Source organism: Tribolium castaneum, chromosome 10 (assembly GCF_031307605.1).
Source record: "Tribolium castaneum strain GA2 chromosome 10, icTriCast1.1, whole genome shotgun sequence".
Lineage (NCBI taxonomy): Eukaryota > Metazoa > Arthropoda > Insecta > Coleoptera > Tenebrionidae > Tribolium > Tribolium castaneum.
The window spans coordinates 5,994,816-6,020,138 of NC_087403.1; the positions used below are offsets into that span (position 1 = coordinate 5,994,816).

The following is a 25,323-nucleotide window of genomic DNA, read 5'->3' on the forward strand; positions in this document are numbered from 1 at the left end:
ATAGTGCAAAAGTGAAAAGTTTTAATTGATTTAAATAGTGTACAAGTAGTTGTTAAGTGCGGATTAGTGATTTGCCGTCTCTTATTAAGTGAGGTCGTGTAAAAGTTCTGAGAGTTCCATTATATTCATCATCGATAAGCCTTTACTAGGGTCGTCAAGAAGCTATAGAATGCTAAAGCTGAAATTTAGCAAATGGCACTTCGGTTCCCTCTTATTTCTATTTCAAGCCAATAGACGACACAATAAACTTGCACCTCTAAAAGTTCTTATAATTACATGTATTTAAAATTTTCGTGTCGGGCATTTTTTTAAAACGCGCCATTAAATTTTTATTATATTTCTTTGCAATATTGTGTAATCAAGATGTAGCTTTTACGGCTTAGCCTGGCATTCACATCGGTCATTTTCATTTTGATTACGATGTTGTAATTTTTATAGTCCCGTATCTGAAATTACGAATTTTATATCAGAAAAAATTAAATAAGATTTTATTCCCATTTTTTTTGATTTGTGGGGGTTTGTGGAAGGGAAATAAAATCGGTGTGGGAAGCTTTCAGCGGCTTATAACAGGTGAACAAAAGTCTTAATTCAGACAATATATAAAGCTGGCGATAACATGTAATTCATTTAGGACTTAAAACTTGTCGAAATTTATATAATAACAGTTGTAACGAGTTTCTGAGATTTTTGGGGACGATCTTCCAGTTCGTTCAAAAGTGGCTAATTTATTTCTCTCTCAAATAAACAAACTTTGGATCTGCGTATTTATACTAAACGGCAAGGAAACAGAATTTTGTAATTTATCACGGGATTTATCTCGAAATGACATCTACACCGTTTAATGCAGAATCAAATTAATTGCCTAAAATACTTTAATGCTGGCTGCTCTTGTTTGTCGCCTTGTTCACTCCTGAATAAACTTATTAAATATTTTAGTTTGGTCCGTTGGACCTCGACTGAGCCATATTTTTAATTAAAGCTCGCGCTTTTACAATTGGTTCTTAGGTGGTATTGAATTGAGTTCGCAATGGACTCGATGAGATAGTCTACTTTTGAGTAAGTGGAAAGTTTAGTACGGACGCAAACAGAGGACACAGGAGGGAGTTGAGCTTCGAACAGTATATGACATTCCGCGCTGAGCGCGGCATTTGGGAACTATGCCTTAAGTTCAGATGAAAAGCATTCCACGGAGACCACATGATAGTGAATAAACATATGGCTAAAGGCAAAACATTGTGGTTGCAGCTTATCTAACGGTCGCCACATACATACACGCTCATTATTTAATTCTATGGCATACTCGTTAATATCGATCATAACCATGTATTAAACTGTTGATGCAATGGAATTCCAATCACGCTCTGCCCTCTCTATACGAAAATAATTATATCTATCAGCCGGTCACATACCCAAAATTGATTATTTTCCTACCTCGCCTAATCTCGCAGACGGCGCGCTCTATCCGAACAAATAAAACAAACACAACAGACGCTTCCTCTTAACAGAACTTTTCACAATCAGTGTCACTATTAAAATAATAAAAATAAAACTCGGGCTGCAGCTGCATACACAGCCGATCGATTGCTTCGCAAAATTACTAACCACCACCAACATCTCAGCACATTTATTTATATTTTGCAATTACTAAAGCTCAATATCTACGTTTTTGCACTTCGACAAACCAGAATTCCAAGCTTGCGCCACGATGATACCATTACCTATGATGTGCAAGGAACCAGAGTGGAAGCTTCGCAAGTACTCCACTGTATATTTCCGGAGTCACGTTATTCACAGTCGGTTGTTAATGATAACCATAACATTACCAACTATTTCTGAGATTTGACTAAAAATAAACGAAAATAGGGTTGCGACAATTCCAGCTATCCATGAAAATGGACGTTTTCTGACATAAATCATTAAATAAATAGCTTATAAAAAACATGACCATTTAGACATTTTGATTTTTCTAACAAACTTGTACCCATGTATTATACAAGGTTTTACACAGAAGAAAAAACGTTCCGTTTGGGCAACTAACTTTTATTGCCGTTTTCCGTTCAACATTATAATAAACTACATTAGGACTTTCCCGTGATATTTTAAGCACTGCTGTTCGTGTTTCGGTCAATTTGTTGTTCGTAAAAGTTTAATAAGCGGCGAATCATAACTGACATATCTGGAATCAAGCGAAACGAGTTGCACTGAATCAGTTTGCATCGTTTGCAAGTGCAAAGCGTTCAGAAATAGCGTCGAGTGCACCGATATACACAAACTAATGTTGCCTTTCGTCGACTTAATTAATTTGTAAATTTTTATCGTGATTTATTCACAGTTTGTTTACGCTAATTTTTAACTGTACAAACACGTAAACTCGGCGCCGCATAATCAATATTGAAAGCAGTAGTAATGAAGATAAGAAAAAATGCGAAAAAGGAGCCTTTATTGTTTTTGAACGGCGTTCGCGTTCGCTGTGGTCTAGTAAGTTTCGGTTTTACTCCACTACCCAATTTTGTCACCTGTTTCGCAAAGAATGACATTTTAAGAAATCGAGTCTGCTCTCTACCGTTTCATAATACCGAATTTACGAGTTGAGAGAGTAGAAACGTGTTTTATGGGTAACAAGCAGCATTTGTTGGGTTACGAAGGCTACAAAGGTTAATCTGGGATTAAACAAATTGTTTTTTGTTCAAATAGCCCTTATTGCTAATGTGTCATTTTGACATTACCTGCTCGCCGCTTAATACTTTAACATCATACCGGGACTAAATGTGATAACATGTAGTATTACGTGCGGTGTTAATCCTGCTAATCGCACTTGTGATCCACGTCAAATCGGGAAAAATATCACAGGACTGTATTACGAACAATTAAAATCGCTCAACTTAATCGGGGAGGTAATTGATGGGAAAAATGTAGTTATTTGGGCACTGACAAAAACACATAATGTAAATTTGCGAATCAATTTAGAGTGTTTACTAGACAAACAAGTATTTATTGAATAGCTTCGTCCGGAATGATCAATTTTACGGCATTGTAGTTCGTTAATTACAATTTAGTCTGGAACTTAATAGTTAATGCGACAATATTCCAAACGAAATAGATATAGATCAAGTACTATACCTAAGTTCAAACTAGTAATTTAATAGAATCAGGGATTTCATGGCTGACAGTTTAGCGTTAAATACTGAAATTCAGATGTGGTGCTCCTACGAAATAAACGATCGAGAATTACGAATATTGGGATTATATTATAATTTACTTCACTCTACTTCGAAACCGTGGTGAATTTTAATAAGCGGGAAGCAAGTGATTAAATAATAATTAACCGAGAAAGAAATTGCTGACTGACGAAACTAATAAATTCACCACAGAATTCTCCACTTTTAATTCCAATTTATGTGTTGTTTCTCTAGCCATACTTTACAGTGTCAATTCCACCCACGACTGCAGAACCTTATCGCACAACATTAAATTCAAACTGTTTCGTCAGACAAAATTAATAAAACTAGCGCGACACGGGTGTGATTCAATGGATAATTTTATTTATTCGAGTTAAATTGGTAAGAGTGCATAAAAAGGTTAAAATCCCTGTCGAATGAGATTGAATTCATCGTGAAGTTTTATGGAAATCATAAAAGTTTTATGAAAAATATTAGATCCGTTATGTACGGAACACAAAAGTTAGGTAAAAGACTAATAATCGGTCGCGGATATGCAGTGTCATTCTCTTCGGGGTTTGAATTTGATTACGTCGACAATTGAACGAAATACCGTAATATGCATTAAGGAACGTTTCCCGGCGTTCGTTTTGTTGGAAACAAAATTTACGAAAACAATGACAGTTTAGAGCAGACGTGTGATATTAGAGTTTGAAGTGTGATGGTGAAATTAATTCAACTTTTGGACTACGCACCCAAAAGACATTCCCTGTTTCAAACACTTTGGAATAATTACAGGAGCAGGCTGAGGGCGAAATTTGGCAAAGGAAATCTTTGCGGTACCCCTTTAATCATTAAAATTTTTTATTGACAAAAATTCCAACAATGTTAAAACTGAATGGAAAGAAAATACAGCTTTCCCGGAAAATTCAACTTTACATCATAATAAACAGGATTTCCCTTGAAACTGGCCAATAAATTTTGCTCTTCCGAATGTAATCAATCTTAATGCGCTTTTATATTGTGCCATCCTAACATTGAAGGAAGCTTTATATTTACGTACTGTAACATAACCGTGCTAAAACACGGACAATTTGATGAGTTATGGCGCGGCTGAATGCACAAAAATTCATTTTGTTTAAGCGAAATTGCTTGGAAATGGCCATACCTCTGAAAACAATTAACAGAAATAGGCCAATAATTACTTTCATAGATAACTTAATCGCGTTCCTAAAACAATTCTCATTAATGCAAAGTCCTTGAGTTAACTCACTGTGGTATTGTTTTTCCCTTGCATTTAAACCCGAATAACGTTGTATGTAGTGTGGTTTAGTCCTAGTGACAGGGTTCATTACTTGAAAAATTTTGAACTATTCCGGAAACAAATTTAATTATGATGAGCGTTCATCAAACATAATTCTCCCGATGATTTTCCACGTGACTTCGTTTTCCTCTACTGTTTGCCCTGGAAATCGAACTTAATGACAGGAAACAAAGAAAGTAAACACATTAATGAATGTCCTGTGAAATTTCACTTTTCGCAACTGAGCCGAAGTTCGATTAGGTGTACCAATAAGTAAACACGTGTTACCGACACATAAAAGGTACAATTGTAAATAAAAAAGCATTTAACTGGAATTATTTAAATTACCCGATCATTCCAACAAGCTGCTAGTAACAGATGCGGTTACCCGAGAAGGAAATCTCCGATATTGGCGCTACTATTACGACTCTCATAAATTATATTATTGGATTAATAAATAAAACGTCTTGAACTGATTTTAGCCCCAAAAATCAACACCAACTTGGCGAGCTTAGTGTAGATGCGTAGCAAGATGTTTGAAGTGTCGTAGCACATGCCTCTGGTATGCTTTTGCGGTCTTGCGGTTTGTTTTGCACACCTCTACATGTCAACCATCGCCTAAACTATCTACAGAACGCAATATTAACTGACATGTTTATAAACAATTAAAGCGTTAACAGCCCTTTTTCGGCAAGCAATTTCATTAATAAAGAGGTGGTAATAAAGGTCTCGCCGAGAACAAGGGATGCATAAATTTTCATAAATGGTAACTATCTATAAATTCTTCAATATATTAACATGCAGGTGGAATACAATCCAGCGAAGCTTTTTTATATTACTTTAACTCAAGCCAAAGCTGCCAATCTCTGCAAGAGTGAAGATGTTGAACACAACGTTTTCTTGTTAGAGAAAATCGGAGATAAGATCCTAAGCCAAAAGATTGTTTTCGACGATAAATTGTTATCATGAATGCCTTTTGACCGTGTCGTATTTATATCCAAGATTCAGTAGAAGCCTCGCACAGTGCATCAGTCACCTGTTTTATTTTGATTAAAACTAGCAAAGTGTCCGCTTAAAATTCGATGGATACGTTTGGAAGGTTTAAGTCTGAGGATAATTTGCGTTCTCTTGTGACGCGGTGTTTGACATAGGAGTCTTTCGGAAAGGGGATATTTTCACGTGGTTCGGAAAGTATGGTATTTGTGAGGACAGTTAAAGCCTTCATAAGAGAGTGAAATACGACATTCTACACGTGAAAATTATGCACCCATATATGTAAGTGAGAATGTGGAAAAATTGAAATTTGGGACGGTGATATTTTATGTGTTTCTTGAGAGCGGCGAGTAGTACGAGATCCGGCATTTTTATAAGCCTGTGACAAGTTAGCGGTCAATGAAATTTATATTTCAACTTCTACAAGTAAATTTATGCAAAATCAATTTCGAGCCGAAGCTCGGCTTTTTAGTTTTTCTTTATCTGGTAACAATATAAAAAATTATTACTTTGGAAATTTGAATATCGAACAAAGGGAAACATTCCCTTCGTGTTTTGTCATAAAAATTTTGACTTTTAGCGTCAGGCTTAACCACTCCAATTTTTCCTGAATAACGCTGTCACTGTCCTGTCATATCTTTTCAACGCTTATTCGACAAATGGGGACTTTCATTAAAATGCCATGTATCTGTTTATCCCTTTCCATATAATTTCCCCGTCGCAAATTCGCAACCCGATAACTATCAACCCGGGCCAGAAAAAACAAATTTATTTCCCTTTCAATTCTTTTTATGCATGCGTCAATCCGCATTAAAACGGCTTCGAGTTGTTGCACTCTAGACTAAAAGCACACATTTAATCATTTTCGCAAAAGTCTTCCAGACTTGTACAAATATTTATTACGTTTTAATAGCCAGGGAGTGACTACGAATTTATTTATTTTGTATGAGAATGCCATTTTAGAATACTATATTATGCCCCGCTGCAAGTTCTGCTCTTTGTGTTTATTCTCGACTTCGTATTATGTATTCGAGACACAAATAAAAGCGATTTATGAAATTGACATTATCTTACTTCATGAAAAAAGTTAATATTATTAAATATCGCATAATTTTAAGATCTGGCTCCGACTTGCAAACTAACTAACTTCACCTTAGTGCGATTAAATGTTTTCATTTCGGCTAGAAATTTGATCAATGTGCAGGTATATGTGACCATCAATTTATAGCAATTCCTGTAAATGTCCTGTCATACTCGCTATATTGCATCATTTGTCTAACAAATTCAATTTGATACCACAATTTTAAATTCATATTTAGCACTCCCACATGCACCGCGTTATGCATAACATATTTCCACATCGGTGTCGACTTTAATTTTTCGCCCCAGTAAAACTAAGGAACAATTTCTTAATAACTAATTGCGGTTTTAATCGAGTACATTTGCTTTGTCTTGTTTAACTTTTAAGGATTACAAATATTGTAAGCAGTTTTTATCCCGAGAGTGCTATTTAGACAACGATCGTACCCAATTATGATTACGATCTAAAGTTCACAGTCGACTTACGCTCACTTTAGCACATTTCTAAACGAACTCGGGCTTGATTTGAATATACAGCATTTTCAGACCACTTGATAAACATTCTCTGTAATCACCGAAAGACAAAATTACTCAGAAAAAAGTCGAGGGCATAAAGAGACCGCTTTTAAATTATTCATTACACTGGCAATTTGGCTTAGCGCTCAAACTCATTGATTTTGTGAAATAAAGAGGAGAAATTAAATGGAGAAACCTGCAGAGGCACCGCAGTGAGCGGTTTGTAACTTCACTATTGATTTTCTTTCGAAAGACAAGGCGCCATCTCGGTTCAAGTTGCCACACATTACCCGGAAAATTCATTTCCCTGCAGCGGAAAATCCACTTGTTCGAAGTCCGGGCGGTAGATGAGCTTTTGCGAGCTTTTTAAGAGTCAATTTAGAATCTTCATTCACTTTACGCCACAATAGGGAGAACAGATCTGCTCTTTTATTTTGTTCACGTACTTTCACAATTTTCAAGAATTATTGCAACCTAATGATGATAAATGAAAAAATTTTGGAAGTCGGGAAAATACAATTACGTGTATTTTGAAATATTAGTTTTTTTTAATTTTCTCGGATAAAACAATTTCAAATAAATCACTCGTGTTTTTGGTAAAATACCGTATATTGTTGCTAATTATTAAATGAAGATAACTCCTCACGTAAAGTAACTAATTTCATTAGGTTTATTGGTGAAGTTTACAACCCTTGAGATTTACAGGCTGGCCGTTTTTATTTAAGACACATTTTATTGATTTTCATAGTGTCTTAGTTTTATTTTGATTTTTCACACAATAAAAAGCCTAATTTTTAAGTTGTTTTTCTTATATGTTCTTGGAGTAACAAAAGGTATGAGCACGTAATTTCTGTATTAGTTTTGTACGAATTAGAGGAGATAAATTTGTCGATCAGGAGGAAAGTGTGAGCTTTTCCGGAAATTTTCAGGCATCAGGTGTACAGTTGGAGAAAGAAGGAATAACAGTGTAAACCGCATCATTCTACCTCAACTAATAAGCTCAAAGAAAAATTCTGTTTCAAGCGTTTGTGATTTTTAGCTTCGACAAGAAAGCAATTTTTGCATTTGCTTGTGCATATTAAATCAATGCTTTAAGCACCTAAGTAGTGTTTAAATTTGAATGAACGCGCTCCATTTATTTTGAATTGTGTTACTTTTCTTAAAATCATTTACCTAATGATAGATTATCATCATCCCTAGTTGATAGTTATAGAAAGTTAAAGTATTTACGTAACCAAAAATGTGTGGCCACTTTAAAGATCATAATTTAATAAGAGATCCTCCTTCGTTCTCGCCATACCGTATTTAAATTAGATTTTCAGATGAAATTACAGTGGATAAATCAAAAGGTCTCTCCTAAATCAAACTGATTAAAAACAATTATATAATGTGCTGTCGGATAAGAAAATCTATATGTTTGTATTAGGAAATTGGGTTATTATACTCTGTTGTATTGTACTTATTACGGCAAACGCCTATGCACTTTATCACAGAAAATTATAGTTCTCGCAGATATGCCGTGCTCTCGGAGATGATTTACCGTCGAAGACAACTAAATTAACGACTTGATCTAAGACTCCGAATTTGATCAACTAATATGCATTCGCGCCGTCAAACGTTTGAGAAGGCGCTAATATTATAAATCACTGAATTGATTAATTTTTCACCCTTATCGATCCCACCCAAGCTTCGAAACTTTTACCACCACAAAAGTATTACGACATTTTGACTTAAAAGGCGCGTGTTAATGTGGGTCAGTTATTGTCAGTTTTTCACACTTTATGGAACATTTTAATTACAAAATATTTTAAAAGCGTGACATACGTTTGAAGCTGCACATAAAAATGATTGTTCTAAATAAAAAATCGCTCACTATTCATCCACTGATAGAAACTAACATATTGACAGGTTAATAACAGCGATCATGAACTCAACATTGCCCGATAATAAATTCGGGTTGTTTGTTATTACACAAACTCACGTCACTTTGCAATGTAGCATTTAATTCATTACGTTGCTTGAATTTTCTAAAGTGGCCGTGTTTTACTTGTATTACATGCTTAGATCTTACCAAAAACATTACCACCTGTTACTTTCAGAATTCTGTAATAAAAGTGCGGACAAAAACTTAGAAATGAAATAGCTGCTACCACCAGAGAAGCTCAAATTAAATGCCCAATATTTTATTTAAGCGACAAGGCAAAATTATTAAAGATTATTATACGTTATCACATTTTTGCCCTATAATTTCACCCCGCGAAAAGGTCCAGAGGAAAAGGGGGGGGGGGTGCTAATTGTGCTGCTAATTCTATGATTGTGTTATGCAGCGTGAGGGTTTCGATCAGATAGCACTTGTACTACTTGTGTGCTTATTACAGAAACTGGATTTTTACGAAGTTACAATTTGAATTAGGTCTTAAAATTGCAAAAAATTAGATGTGAAACTTTCCTTAACGGCCACCTCCGAATAACGGACATTTTTGTAGGAATGTAGCAAAATCAATATTAAAATTTCCACCTCCCATTAGCGGACACCTCTTCACAACGGACAATTAAAGGTTCCCGTGTCCGTTGTTGAGAAGTTTTAATAAATATTCCGTTTCAAATCGAGAAGTAAAACACAATTTTGAGATGTTTCTTTTTTTAGTATTTACCGGTTTCAATAATAAACAGAGCAGTAGGTAATTAAAAAAATAATCACATAAATTCCACAAAATATTTATTGATGGCATAATCATTATTAAAACACTTCAATGATATTATATTTCATATTTAAACTGAACCTACACAACCACTACAATAATTCGGTGGCTTCATTAGTGGATCCTAAATTTAAAATAAATTCTGTCGCTTCTCAGAAACTCGTGAAATGTTGACATTTCAGGAATTTTTGATAAGCAACTAAAGACCACCCACCCAAGAATGAATTACACATTTTTGTGAAAAAACATCTTGAAATATTTACAGCTGTTTTCTTTCATATTATCAATTGATCTTCCTCTAGGTGACACCAATAATATGCAGTTTATGATTAAGAAAAAATAAAAAAAAATGTCCAGCATTTGCGTTTTCAATAGAACGGATTTATTTTGAGCTTCAAGAAAAGCCCTAAAAATGTTTTTTAATATCTGGGGTCTACTTCTTGCTAAGGTCTAGCTGTTATGTTGCTAGAAATTAAAAAAGACCAGTGTTTAAGTTTAAAAATTATATCAATTAGGTTATTGAAGAAGATTGGCTACTATTATGCCGTTATGCAAGCGGGGTGTAGAGCAATTTTTCCGAATTAAAATTTGATGCAGTATGATTTCGTTTGAACTTGTGTTTGTTTTGAAGCATGGTTGTGTTTGCGTAATTAGTACGTGAGTGTAATTCTTGTAAGCCTAGCGCGTTTATTGGTGATTTGTTTATTTAGTGGGCGAATGTTTCATGAGTGATGTAGAAGTGGAAGTATTTTATGGAGAGGTATTGGGATGATTTGGTGTAATAAAGAGGTGGAGAAGTGTCAGTTTTATGCGATATTGATGGTAACGTTTCCTTGGCGGCAATAGGGAAAATGGAGAATGTGTTTCCTAATAGCGGCAAGCTATTACAACATGATCGGTCCTTTGCAGACGCGTGTGGCCACGCTTCGAACAATATAACACCGAATCCGCAGTCCATCAGAGCTATTGCCCACTGGGGAAATTCGGCATTCATGATGTGATTCGCGCTAGTTGCAGGCATCAATAACTGCGGGTGTTGGGTGCGCTGTCCGCCGCCACCGCCGATGCAATCACTCCCTGCCACCGATATGTACTAATGCCCCAAGGAGCGGCAATATTCATGCGTCGAAATCATTGCCATTACCAACTGCAACACTGACCACGACTCCGCTACGCTTCTCGGTCATGCGACGCTGCATGTCACCCATTGAGTTCAAAATTAACATACGACCACTTTTTCGATGACCTCCCCCAAAAAATGCCCCATGTGGCTCACCAATAAAACGGCAATTATAACCGAAACGAATTTTAAGCCTTCAGAACAGAACTGCTCGGACCGCACTCTAGCTTCCAGCAAAGATTGATAACATATAGCCCTATACGTGTCGATTTCCGAGAGCCACTTGCTGAATTTTTAACTTTATTCGGCTTTTCGCTGCTTTTTCAGCAGCATATCAAAAAATTCTTTTTGATGTCACACAAAATTGTTTTTAATTGTGTTTTTGATCCACCTTTGCTTTTGTTGCCTTTTGGCAGAGAAATGTTGAAGACGTCCAAAAATTGATCCCACTTTTTAAACCGAAAAATGATAACACAAAGAGTTGAAACGTGTTTTTTAATTAAGGTCGGCCTGCCCTAGGAACAATGTTTTTGTCAAAGTTATATCCAGTACGTTTTAGCGAGTCCTTTGTACTTTATTTGTATTGGGGTGGATAAACAAAAACGAATATTTTCATTTTCTTTATTAATTGCATTAGATTTAAACAAGGCTTGTCATTTTCTGAATCTAAATGAAGTCTTAATTTGTATTACTATAAACTTAATCATTTATTTAATTTATTCATAATTTAATCCAGTCCTGTGAAGAGGAGCAAGTTGTTCATTTCCATTATTACGGCAAAAAGTTTCTCGAAAAGGGTTCCTAAATCTTAATTTAAAGCCAGTGAAACCTGTGAAAATAGGCTGTTATGATGCGCAACTTACACCAGGCAACAACATACACTTTTTCTTACGCGTGCAGGACTCAAAAATTTTCGCGAAATTTACAGACACTGTGCGTTTATGCGGCTGGAGAGCACATATACTATTGAATAATATTGAGCCAGTGTACTTCAATATAAGGGCGGTAGCTCCCTCAGGAAATTACTTAGGACCCAGGCTCATAGGAACTTTTCCCCTTCTTTAAAGCCTAGGTAAATTTATCGGCAAATTTTTGTTCAAACTTAAGTAAATATTTAAAGGTAAACTTTTTTTAATTCCCCAATTCTCGCGCACATTGAATTATGACAAAGGATAATTTAAACAATTTTTATGGAAGTGTTGTTTTACAATCTTGTTAGATTTGAAGATTTACGAGGACACAAATAAAGTTAATGTAGTCACATGTTAAACAGTCCACCGCACTGAATAAGTTTTTGTGTTTATAGCCCTCAAATCTGCATAATATTTTAAGGTTTTTACCACTCAACCAACAAGAACAATTCATAGCTTCGGATCAACAATTTGCAAAAATAAACTAAATTTGTAAAAATATGCATGTGTACCTACGTAATCCCATTGATGTATAGAGTGTCTGATCACTGATCACTTATAATTAGCGCAAAAAATGATGTTTATTCTAAACAGATAGATTTCGAATTCACATTAATGGGTTCTATAAATGAACCCGTTTGATGTTTTGAAATTTTATTTTTGTGCCGGCTAATATGTATTTCATTACTGGCAGCAAAGGTGGGTGGCGACGAGTTTAGTTACTATTTCATGCAATATAAGTCAAAAACGTTCGTGTTTAAGACGTGAACGGGTACAGACACCGAAACTAAATCGTGGAAAAAACGATGTGCTGGTTATTTTTCAATACTGTTGACATGAAAGGTAAATAAACAAAGTCGAAAAAAGGGGCATAATCTCGGGTATTGATGAATGTGCAGAGAGCGATAGGTATTGGAAAAGGAATAAACTGGAGGTGTTGCGGAGGTTTTGAATAAATATTTTAGAGTGCTTGCGATTGTGGCAGCTAGGAACCGCTCACGATTGACCACATGAATTATTAGCGATGTATACAAAGTTCTAAACAACAGCTAATTAACTTTATAGTTACCAGTTATACTATAGCGTCAGTGTCGCAGTGCTCAGTTGGCTTTAATTACCTGGGTTTTCAATTATCACCAGTTAAAGCATAGTTGTGACTATATCTAATTATTTCTTCTGTGCCAACGCAAGCCTGCTAGACAGTTTTTTATTTTAAATCGGGACAAATCGGCTCTCTTGCAGTTGTTATAAAAAAACTATAAATTACTTAGTAATCATGAAGAAATTTAGTTTTCTAATAATTATTATTGCTATTTTAAAATTAAAAATTCTACTAGGTTCGCATAGAATTTTGCCTCAATGCACAGCATCATTTTTGGGAACAATATGTGTACTGCTGTGTGGAAGCCTGGTGGGAGTATTGCTTATAAATACATAGTTTTACGTAGATCGAGGGCCGGAGGCGATGCGTCGTAATTATGACGAGTTTTAACCAGGTCGTGTTTTTCGTTGTCGCGAGGATTTATAGTTGCGGTTTGGAAGGCATCGGCTAGTGTAATGCGAGATGGTGCGAAACTGACCGACGTGTGCATTTGGCAGATTTATAGCCGTGCGTCCAGCCCGTCGCGGCTTAGTGATTTACAAACGGGTAGGTGGTGGGGAGAGATGGCACCTTTCCTACCTAGGTCCTCAGAGCGCTCACATATTGTGGACAGCGTAACTGCCTGTACAATCACTTTATAGTGTTCGCTCACATAAGCATTGCGTTAGGGTTTAGAAGCGTTGATCCTCCGATATTAAATCGCGAACAATCGGGGCTCTACAAACAAGCTTCGTCTGACGCAACAGCCGCGGGCAACACCTTAGGTGCACTAGTGAGGCAATCTCTGCACATTATATAGCGGCCAGCCACATAAAACTACGTCGAAGCATGGAAACTCCATTACAGAAAAGCCATACTCGTAAATCTCTGGGTCGTCTGTGGCTCGGCTCCTTTCGCTAGCCGTGAGCTTTCTTCGAGGTACCGGCCTTTAACCGCTCGGACGTCCTGAATCGGACGGACATGGGCGCGTTTCACGACGAGACCCTACATCTACACTCCACTTCAGAACTTCAACACTCTCGCCGCGATTACCCACAGGCCATCTTAATATCATCAACGCCTCTTCAACTGAATCAACCTTTATCGCCAATCCGACCTTAATTGCCACCACATCTCTATTCATATCCCGTCCTAATTGTTCCAAAAAATGTAATTAAATTCCGATTTTAATAAAGTTTTGCAACACCAGGTGTGACGCATAATCCCTACCTCCTTATTAACACTAGTGTTAATGGCTTTATACATGCGTGGGTTACGTTTAAATAATGTATCAACGTTTACTCCAGATGAATACATAAATTATTAATTAATAAGTATCACATACCTACGTAGCAATATATTCGTTAAGTTAGTTGAACGAATAGGTTACACTCAAACGCAAATGAATATAGTCTATCTCGAAATATAAAGGCCGGAAGTCACTAAATGCTTTTTTACGGTAGAAATATTTCTTTACAAGCACGTATATTTTATATTCCATATCAGTTTTTATCGTTTTTACAACCAGCGAGGTATAAACGCCAAAGACTTAAATATTTTTAAACTGTTGCCGAATTATAAAAAGCCTCTCACACGGAAATTTTACCGAAAATTTAAATTGTTTTCCCTTAGTACTTCTACTAGCGCAATTTTAATCCTTATTCTTTTATAAACCGCTTTGACAAAAATCAAATAATCACTGATATACCTAATAAGCCTACAGTTGTTGCCTTTAGCATCCATTTTATTTTAATAAAAAATTAGGAATGTTAAATACCATCGTAACTCTGTAACAACCACATAACATTGACTTACAGTTTTTAAATTCTAACGGTTCAAGAATGTAAAAAACAATCTTTGCTTAGTCTGGAAATAAAGAATACAATTTTTTAGATTTGAATTTAAACTCGATATAGTCTTGCACACAGGTTTACAGAACTATTATTATCTAAAAAATTATTTATTTTTAACATTCTCAGACAACTACCCTTTAACAAGGGAAGAGAAACGTTGTTGGAGTGTTACGACATTTTGGCCATTTGCTGTCGTCAGAATATCTGTTCCGAAACAATCATTGCAAAGTATTTTACTAGAATACGTATAAAATGGGTTATTGTCCCGGCGCATCCACCAAAAGTGCGTGTTGTGGTTTTTAAAAAAATTAAACCTTTTGAGTTTTTGCAACTTTACTGTTAATATTTTAAATAAACAAGCACAACGATTAGCTTTCCGTCTCTTTACTGAAAACCAAAAGCTTACGCTCTCAAGAGACACGTGTTTTTTTACAGATTTCACCTATTTATTATAGATTGAGAAATTATCTCGGTGCATACTTCAAATTATCATTTTTTTAATTAAAAATTTTTTTGTCTTGTTGTTTCATCAAAAATTTTACAAGAATTCTTAAAAAGTTGCACGGTAACTTAATACCAAAGTGAGCAGTGTAGTTTTGCTTTAGTTTTCAAATAACGGTTTTTTCCGGCTCATACTTAAAAATTGATGTAGTTCTGACTTTTAGATGTTTCAGGCTGGTTGCAGAAAACTAAATAGTGTAGTTGCTATGCCTTGCTTGGCTGTGACTGCAAAGTTTAAAGCAAATTTAGAATGGATTTTCTATTAAGTGAAAAAGTGGGAGTGCCTGATGCACGGTGTCAATTAATTAGGAGAGTGATTAGTGGTGAAATGAATTTTTTTGCTTGTTGAAAAACGCGTATTTATTTGAGTAAAGTATAATAATGTGAAGAAAAATGGTTTTGTAGTGAAGCGCATGGGGTGTGCCGTATGTGTATGATGAAATCCGCAATTGTCGAAGGTATGCCGTTTTAGTAGGGGTAGCGGTGTCATCGTAAACAGTGATAAAGAGGCAGCGGTTATTCCCATTGTGAAAAATAGATCAAGGATTGCGTCGGCGGTCCGGGCGTCGTGTTAATGAGTTTTAACATCGAGGAGGTGTTGATGCGACGTGTCCCAAGGTGGCGGCAGGACTGGGGCATTAGTGGCTTGATATATGATAAGAGGGAGCGCTCCCGGATGCCTTATCAACTGATTAACTCTGTGACTGGCCAAGTGCAGAGAGCATCTCGTCTGCAATTAACGGCCATTCATCGGGAGGCGGCGAAGAAGAAGAGCTCCGCATGCGCTCTGTTCCAGGACTTGGAAATGCCGGAGAAGCGCTTCCAGCCTCCAGTTTCCGTCAAAACGCGTGGCTCAAAGCTGCGTCTGGTGTAGTCTTTGTTGCCGTCGCCGACACGTCGGCCGTCCCACGTTTCGCTCAACTTTTCTTCAGTAAGTAGAGGGACACCAAACACACATCTGCTGGATCATAACCGACTCTCCACAGTATTTAGATTGTTTTCGCCGGTTTTTCCTCTTAACTCCGCGCTCAAACTTTGCCAACTTTCAGCATTGCGAAATTAAATTAGAGAACAACTTTTGCGGACCAGACGTACATACAAATTCCCAAATATATTAACGTCCTGACCAATTAAACACTAAGCACCAACCGCAGACACGTCCCAATTGTTCAAACAATTTTTTACCACCGACAGCAAAACTACCAAAAACTAATTTCCAAGCGCGAATTCCAAGATGCCAAAAAAACAAAAACACCTAATTTCATTCAAACTAATTAACTAATATTACCGAACTCGATCTAATATTAACTACGAGTTGGAACCTCAAACTTCAACGCCGGCTCAAGTGTTCAGTTAATTTTCTTAAATCAAGGTGAGTTTCGCTAAAAAAATATCTTACACGCCATTTATTTATCCGGCAATTCGGAAACAAGCAGAGACACAATTTTGTGTCTTTTATACTTGTCAAAATCGTAATTAATTACTGTGGTGAACCTGGCTTAAATTCGATATGCAAACGGACAATGAACAGCAAAGCATTAATCAACATTGTTTCGCTTCTAATTCTGAGGATTTCCCATATTTATGATTTTTTTGTCAATTTCAAATACCTACCACTTAAAGGATTATTAGCTTTGAAAACAATGATAAAGAAATTTGTATGAATTAATAAAAGTAGAGACAAACGCGTTTACATTGGCGAGATTAAAATAAAGGGCCTCGCTTTAATTATAATGAAATGTATTTGTAAAGTCACAGCAAATTGAACGGGGCGAAGATGTCAGAATTGTATTTCAGCTTTATTTAGCTCAATCATTTTTCCCGATTTATTTATTATTTAACCTGATAAGCCTAGTCTTGTGAAAGCTGCTTGTACATTTTTGATACACTTTTTGATAGTTAGTTAGGTGAAAGTTTGTCAGGGGTGTAAAAATTAAATTTAATGCAAGAAGTGCCGAAATGTCATTAAACATCTTGTTGAAAAGTTTAAAGCGACAAGATAAGTGGTAAAAATTTGCCAGCACGGACGCAACACCCTCGCTTCCGTATCTATTGGATTTTAGTAGACCATAATGTACGCATTTTAAACTTTGACTCGATAAATTTTTAATTAATTTGACATTGATGGAATTGTTAGCTACGTTTCCTCACAAAAGCACATTTACTTTAGCGACTTAACGACGGCCGAATTATTTACGTCAATGTGTAGGATTGTGCCATAATAAGATTATGCTAACAATTTTTAAAAATTATTCTCTCAGCTAACGCAACGCTTTTAGTAAAAGCGTTTTAACCTCATTTATTCAAGTTTGCGAAATATTAAATTCACAATTTAATACAAAGGCACTAACTTAAATGCATCCAATAAAACAATCCAATAATATTTGCCTTTCTTATTTATCTTGATTACGCCGAAATGCGATACTTAGCATATCTCGAAAAACTCACTGCATTGCTAATAAGACGTCAAATTGAAAACGCGAATTCCGCGGATTAATTTGCTTTTCCAATACACAACTCTTTATTGATTACTTTAAGAAGTCCGTCATTTAAAATCTGTGATTAGAGATTTACCACGTCTTTCAATTTGGAGGATTTTTTAAAATGACGGGATTTCATTCTGATAAGGGTCAATTGCGAGCACACTCAAAAATGCACGTAATTTATGAGTGTGGCAATTTTGGACGCTCACCTTAATGCGAATAATATTGATTTCCATTTTGTTTTTATTTTTAGTTATTGAAAACAGTTTTAATATACTATTAATTCGTAGAGGAAATTATTTGTAAGTTAATTAAGTGAGTATTAGTTGGGGGTGGAAGATGCATTCTGCATTGGATACAGCTAATATTTGGCAATCGTCTAATTTTGGGCTGACATATTCGTGTGTTAGGCGGCATTAAATTTGCTTAATCGTTAGTGTTGTGACATCAATACAAATTAACTTGAGATTGGTATAATTGGGCTTATAAAGTGTCCCCTGAGGAAATAAAATATTAACTGGGATCGATTTAGCGATTGGTGAAAGCGATATATTAGGGATTAGGTTGTGGTGGTCGGGAATGTGGTAAAAATAGTGATTTCGTATTTTGTTTGTGATGTATGCTCACACGTGTCGTCGGTGGAGTCGCTTCTGTTCCTTAAGCTTTGGGTTATCGCGCCACCACCAGCTGACAACAGTTGAACTTTTAATTCTTCAACTAATATCTGACAGTCGGGCTTTCTATTTGTTCTTTAAGTAATTCTTTTATTTATCGTGACAAAGTGAATGAAGGGAATTGAAATGAAAAATTTGATATCTGTCAGAGCCCCTATTCCTCATGCTAAATATTTGACCCTTCAAATTTAAAAAACGTAATCCATTATAAAATCCGATCGGAAGTGGAAAGTTTTCAATTAAAAATTAGTTGAAGGAAATGTGACGTCGGCGTCGACATAGTCTCGCATCCGCGGTTGGTGATGGCGCATTGTTCCATATCAGCAATCAGTCGTTGAAGGCACAGTTCGCATAGGAACGTAAATCAGACCATATATTGAGATTTGTGCCGAGGGCTATCTTGCTCGGTTGCAGCTACTGAGTAATGGGTATGACGATCCGCAACCGATATTGAATATAACACAACATCGCCATCTGAGAGATAAAACTTGTCACGGAACAAAGCTCGAAACCGAAGTAAATAGGAATTAGGGTGAAGAAGTTATGTCTACACATGCAGATTTGTCGAGATTGAGAGATCTTCATCGGAAGATATTGGTTTCTGAAGACCCTATATCCATGCGCGTTTCATTACCTGTGCCATACAACGCGCGGTGACAAATCGCGTTTTACGTTTACGACCTACACATTTGCGGTACGAGGCGACAGTAATTGCGGCGGATGAGTTTTCTGGCTGCGTCGACGCCTCAGCACCGGGCCTACGCGCCCCCAGAACCCCATTTCTTACTCATATTCACATATCATATAATGACAAATAACTTATACTTATCTAAAAACTTAAACGGCTTTCTCCCATACACTCCGCGCCACGAAATATGACACCTCTATATTCCATCACAACACATTTATAAATTGAGCCCGGATTTTAGCTCTTCATATTCCTTTAAAGAAAATCATTTCTCGAGATGCATTCAACTTTGCACAAAAATTCAACCCGTTTGACACCCCCTTGTTTTGGCCCAAATTAAATTCACAATGCAAAAAAAACTATTTCACTGGTGACTTAACCCATATTTTTGTTTAAAAAATACCCTGGCAATTCATCACAAAATTGATGATCTCCTTAAATGTGGAGCATGTCAGTATAGTTTGTCCTGAATCTCGACGAGACTGCTATTTATGAATTCGCGAAGATATACCATAAATAACTAAGTAAGCAAAATGGCGTCGAAATTATTAAGACTGTAAATCCGAGCTTAATTATTAATACACCTTGTGATGCATCCTCTTATATGGCATATTTAAGGAGATGATGCGTTCAAAAATTAATTTTGATGTACGCAATTAACATAATACTGTTAATCTTCCTCATCTCAGGCAGAGCAGTAGATTTAAATAAATTCGTTTCGAAATCTTGTCGATTAGTTGTTTCTGGCGTGAATTACTCCGCTTTAGCAGGCATATATCCTGGATTGTGGTTTCTGAATTATTAGTGGAGGGTAGGAATACGTACAGTTCGCTGAGTCTCCACCAAATGACACCCAGGTAGAGGTTTAATTGATCTCGCGTGTTATGTACATTAAGTAGCGTATGCTGATTTCGGAAAATTAACCAACATGCCTTTGTAGCATGTTTCAAAGTTGTTTTATGTTTGAACTTTATTTTTTCGCAAGTACAAAGAATAATAATCCTTTGGTTAAATTTTATAAAGAAGAGTATCATTTTTGTTAGATAATTACTTTAAAGCTGGTTCAACAGATCGGCCTTAAGGCATGAAGTATCGCTCATTGTTGCTAATTTAAATGTTACACCGTAAAATCACTTAGAAAATACAGGAGCTTTGAATATTCATACTCTAACAAAAAACAAGAAAAACATTTCAAATAAATAAATCGTTTTATTCTTTTGAGGAATTATTGGAGTGGAACATAAAAGATTTACACATGAATTAATTTGTAATTCGAATGTTTGTATCCCTTAGTGTTACGCTTGTATGTCTGTTTTGGACTGGCTTTCTGCTATTTTTGACACGTGATAATTCATAAAGCCCCGGTGAAACGTTAAATTTACCTTTAATTTTTATCACAATTTTGTAACTGTATATTTAAATATAAGTAGAGTGCTCCAAGTTTGGGTAAATATGTAAAGCTGATATAACACAGTTAGTGTTTTTGTTGGCACACAGGTATATCATGAGACTCCTAATTCGTGTAACTTATCAGAGTTGTGGCAAACGTATGTAAATTTGTTGAAGCAGTCGTAAGTAAGAGCTCTTATCGCAAGAGACAAAAAGTACTTTCTACTTAGGTGCTAATCTATATAACTGAATCAGATTTCGTTCCTGAGAACGCTAGATGCTAATGGCTAAATATCAAAAGAGTTTCTTATAGAGTCCCGGTGTTATTTCCTTAGAAAATGTATAATTTTCTAAACCGGATTTTTTATGACTTTACATGAACTTTCACCTCTGCAATATTCTCCTGCTTTTATCAGACATAATCCTGAGAAAACAAGAAATAAGGTTTTAAAGAACAGCTCTTGCAAAGTTTATTGACACAGACTCACATAATCCTTTGAATACTGCAGTATAGTTTTAATTATGCATCAGACTAAAAATATATTTCGCTCAATGTATCACAATTTTATTTTTCAAATATAAAATGATAACGCTAATTACTACAAAAATCGACTCAATTTATCTCTCAAAGTTAATAATTGGCTTCATTTTAATTTTGATGTCATTTCATTTAGATTAATATCAGTTATCAATCACAATAGCAAAGCCTTACAAATAAAATTTTGATAATAATTCTCATAAACGCTTCAAGGGATTCCAAAATAAATTTACCTTATTTCATACACGATAATATAAATCACAGTTCATAAAATTAAACAAATCTATATATGTATACGCGAATTATTTATTGTTCCCAGTACATTTCAAAAACGTTACTACCACTGCAATAAGCCAACAACTTTTTGCTATAAGAATTTATGGACTGCATGAAGTTTATGGTTGCTGAAATAAACTTTTAAAAGCATTTATGTGCAATGTAACATGCTTTATCAAATAAACCTTAAAAAGGATTAGGCGAAAGCCTTAAGAGCTACAAAAATATTCAAACAAAAAACAACTGGAAAGTTCATAAAATATTCTTCAGTCACGTTGAGCTGCTCAGCTCTAGTTTAGTAATTGTCGAAATAGTTTGAGTCTTTCTGTTGGGTGCTGACTAGTTTTATGGTCATTTTTAATGGCGATTCAGACTAATAAATTATTAAATTACTAATTAGCATAAAAAAATATATAAGGCGACAATAGTTCTCTACGTAAATAATCCGGGAATTCGCGTTTGCAGACCATGTTCCCTTTAGACCTAGGTCTTTTGTTTTTCGAGTTAGATGAAATTTTATTTGTAAAACTACGTGGGTGTAGTTTTTAAACGTTTTAAAAGAGTTTTCAATACTACTGTTGGTTCTTTGTCATTTGAAAGAAGGCTGCTTATTGTTGAAAAAATGCGACTTCGACAAGAATGGCCAATGGTTTTTGGTTCAAATAAAAACACGTCAAAATAAGGTGTTAAAAGCCCTACACCAAACCCATTTCTGATAATGTTAAGTTGGTTGAGAATGCAGAATATCGGTTTTCGAAACTGTTGCTTACTTTTCACTCAACACGCTTGCCTTATATTACTAATTTTTTTTATGTAGTAACCTTCTAGTTAGAGTTACTTAAAGTAGTGGTAAAAATGGACTATAAAAATTGGGTGTTAACAGCTTGTTTTAACGTTGAGATCTCTAGAGGTAAAAAAAATGTAGAAACGTTTTTGCGATGGGTTTGAAATTTTCTGATTGATGTGAGAATGCGAGGCCTTTGTTGGTGGTGTTTTGTAAAAATGGCACCTTTGGGGCGTCGAGGATAGAATAGTGGTATTCCGGGTCTGTTAACGGCAGCCGTTTAGCGCCCGCTTTTGGGAAAATCAAAGACAATGATAAATTATTCCCGACTATAACAATGCCATTAGGGTTGCTTAAGAGCGGAATGCTTTCTTAATTCATTGGTCATTAAGGATGACCGGATTTTTGGTAGCTGTAGTGAATGTTGATGCTCCCTGTTCGTGGCATAATTTGAGCATATCTCGTTAGGGAAGGCTGTGGCGCGGGTGGCCCTTAACGACAATCCGCGATGCGCCTTGCTCGCTATTAGCCGAGATGCACGGATAATTTATATCAGAGAAGCAATGAAGCAAAGACGATGGGTGGCCGGCGCGGGCGGCAACAGTCTGCGGTGCGAGGCTAATGAGGTTTCCGCTGTTAGTACCGCGCCGGGTGCCGCCGCCATCCAGATATCAATATCAATCTGAGCTTTGTTTCAGACCGAGGCAGGAGATGTGAGAATGACCCGGGGGTCGGCTTCAGCCCTGCGGCGGTCCTTGGCTGCGCTCCTCGCCCTAGACCTCATCGTCGTACTAGGTGAGTCCTCTTGTCCGCAGCGAGCGAAAAATCCCACTCAACTCGAGACGCCAGATCTCGCTCCTCTCCTTATTCATCAACTCTGCATCGCTTATCCACAAATGGCGGGAATAATTGTGGCAAACAGCTTGAGTTTGTGATAGCCAAATAACTAGTGTCAGTACACTGAACTGACATTCGCTTCAAAGATAAGACAGTGCAAACTTCGTGGTCTTAGCTTATCACATAATACTCTCTTGCGAATTTCACGGAACGTATCTCTTCTAAATTAACGCAGGGGAATATACACTTCAAATAAATGTCCTCGCGTTGCTGTTGTTTAACGAACACTCTTCTAATTCGATCTAAGCAGATTAGTTCTTATCCGAAAATTCTAATTCACTATTTCAAAAATTCATTACGTGTTAAAAGGGATTACTTTATGCTTTTACGCCTTCAAAAGCATTTTTAAATTCAAAAATATTTTCTCTTAGAGCAGAATATTATACTCGTTTATTATAAAACATAACGCTAGCATAACTCCAGCTCTAAACCACAAATGTATTTAGAATAATGTCACGAGAAATATTGTCACTATGTCTTTACGACTAAACCACTGACTCGGAACATTATGCAGTCTTAAAAACCTTATGAAAAATTATTTACATCAAATCCCTACATTTTACAAGGACAAGTAATCATTTATTTAAACGATTTCCATATATTTCCTCAATGAAATTCAAAAATGTTGAGTTATTAAAAGCTTGACGTTATCAACACTAAGTTTTATGCAAATAAGCAAATGCGCGAAAAGGTGCGATCCCCGCTGAAGTTTATTCTCACTGGGGCGCAATTTTTTTCATTCAACATCTCGACTGAACTTTTTTCTGAATTGGTTACAAACAGAAGCTTACTCTATGAATTATCACACAGTCTTCGACTCTCTAATGCCTAATGAGTACAGTTCACATCGTAGAAGTTTATAAGCGTAGCTTTGTTTGTTCAAGTGATAGAATTATACGCCTTAATAAACAACTATTTTAATTTAGGAACACAGTGTGCGCAGAAATAAAGGAGAAAATATTACTGCAACTACAAGGTGTTACAGGAGCAGATTATTGAAAAATTAAAAAACTGCCACTTTGAAGATTTATACTATTTTTAACTTGCAAAAATATTAATTATTTTTGATAATCTGCATTTTGGCGCTTTCGGAATAAAAGTGGGGCAATTTATTTGGGGCGTCCGTGTTGTGTAATTCAGTTCGGATTGCTTCCCGTTTGACAATATATCTCGTCCCTTTGCAATAAAGGCTTATTATCGCATATCGCAGTGTTCTTTTTTAATTGAATGTGCTGCTCAAGCATAAAAGTGCTATCAACGGCCCATACCGCGATGCTGATCCTATTGGCCCGACCGTAGCGTCCAAGACAAATGCGATGTCACGATCCCCAACATAAATATCGGCGTGAACCCGTGTGCTTGGAAGTGAAGTTATTATGGGCTAACCTCCGGCACCGACCTCACCTAGCCCAGCAACAAATTGCGAGCTATTAATCTCGCAACATTTCTTTGCATACTCTTAATTGTAATATATGTCGGCTACGCGCATCCAGGGGTGACTCCTGGTGGCCAGCGCCTTCGAAGCCAATTAAACACTCGATACGGTGTGATCCGCTTTCGCATTTATCCTCGTGTTGTGGTTTATTGGCGAAGTATTGCACACCACTTTCGTCTTATTTGCATGCGCACTCACCTCCAAAACCCTTTTATCTCTCTCCATTATTTAAACTGTCTTCATTAAAACTTGCACGAAAACAAGCTGTGCTCGTAACGGTATTGCGTACATCTTACAAGATTCATTCTTATACAGGTTCTTGCCAGCTATCTACGCGGAAGTCCTTCAATCTTATCCAGCTTTCCAATATCGATTGCTTATTTATGGTACATTTAGTCCTTTCCTAATTTTCCACTTTCCTCCTGGCATTATTTGCCAGATAAACAAAACCACCTTCTTAATAAATACCAGTCACCACACACTCAAACATAAACAACCCACCAACAAATTAAACCGCCAAATTGATTTTCTAATGTTTTTTAAGCACGAATCGATACAATTTTTGCCCTGCAAATAACATTCAAATAATTATGCGCTAGTCGGACTTCAAAGAGAAGCACTGGTTGTAACGTATCGATTATAAATTGCAATTTTGCAGTTTAAACAAATAATATGTTTCTCACATTTTCAGTTCCAGAAAGTCTCACATTTGATACATTTTAGTTTGTCAGTTCTACTTAGAATATTTTTGCATTAGCTACTTTTTAGTCTCCGCTGAAGCATTTCGACGCGGTGCAACTGTGGAAATATGTCACACTCTAAATATTACACTACGTTTCACATTGGTGAAGTAATCCAAAATATAATCTCGTTTACTGGACAGTTTATAATTAACCGAGTTGGTAAACAAAATTTCATAAATTTCTCTCGAAAGTTTAGAA

The 25,323-nt window shown here is 36.1% G+C and overlaps 1 protein-coding gene across 3 annotated transcripts in view; it reads left to right on the top strand.

The window, feature by feature from the left end:
• The first annotated feature begins 5,497 nt into the window (after nt 1-5,497).
• LOC661124 (lachesin) overlaps nt 5,498-25,323 on the top strand; it is a 50,167-nt gene continuing 30,341 nt past the window's right edge. The window contains exons 1-2 of one of the 3 annotated variants that reach the window (XM_008201187.3): nt 5,498-5,736; nt 22,749-22,845. In XM_008201187.3, the coding sequence (XP_008199409.1) occupies nt 22,770-22,845 (76 nt within the window). In that variant the 5' untranslated portion in view covers nt 5,498-5,736; nt 22,749-22,769. Of the gene's footprint in view, nt 5,737-16,023; nt 16,150-16,571; nt 16,591-22,748; nt 22,846-25,323 lie in introns of those variants that run through there. The other 2 variants (XM_967306.4, XM_015981268.2) reach the window with 2 other exon arrangements.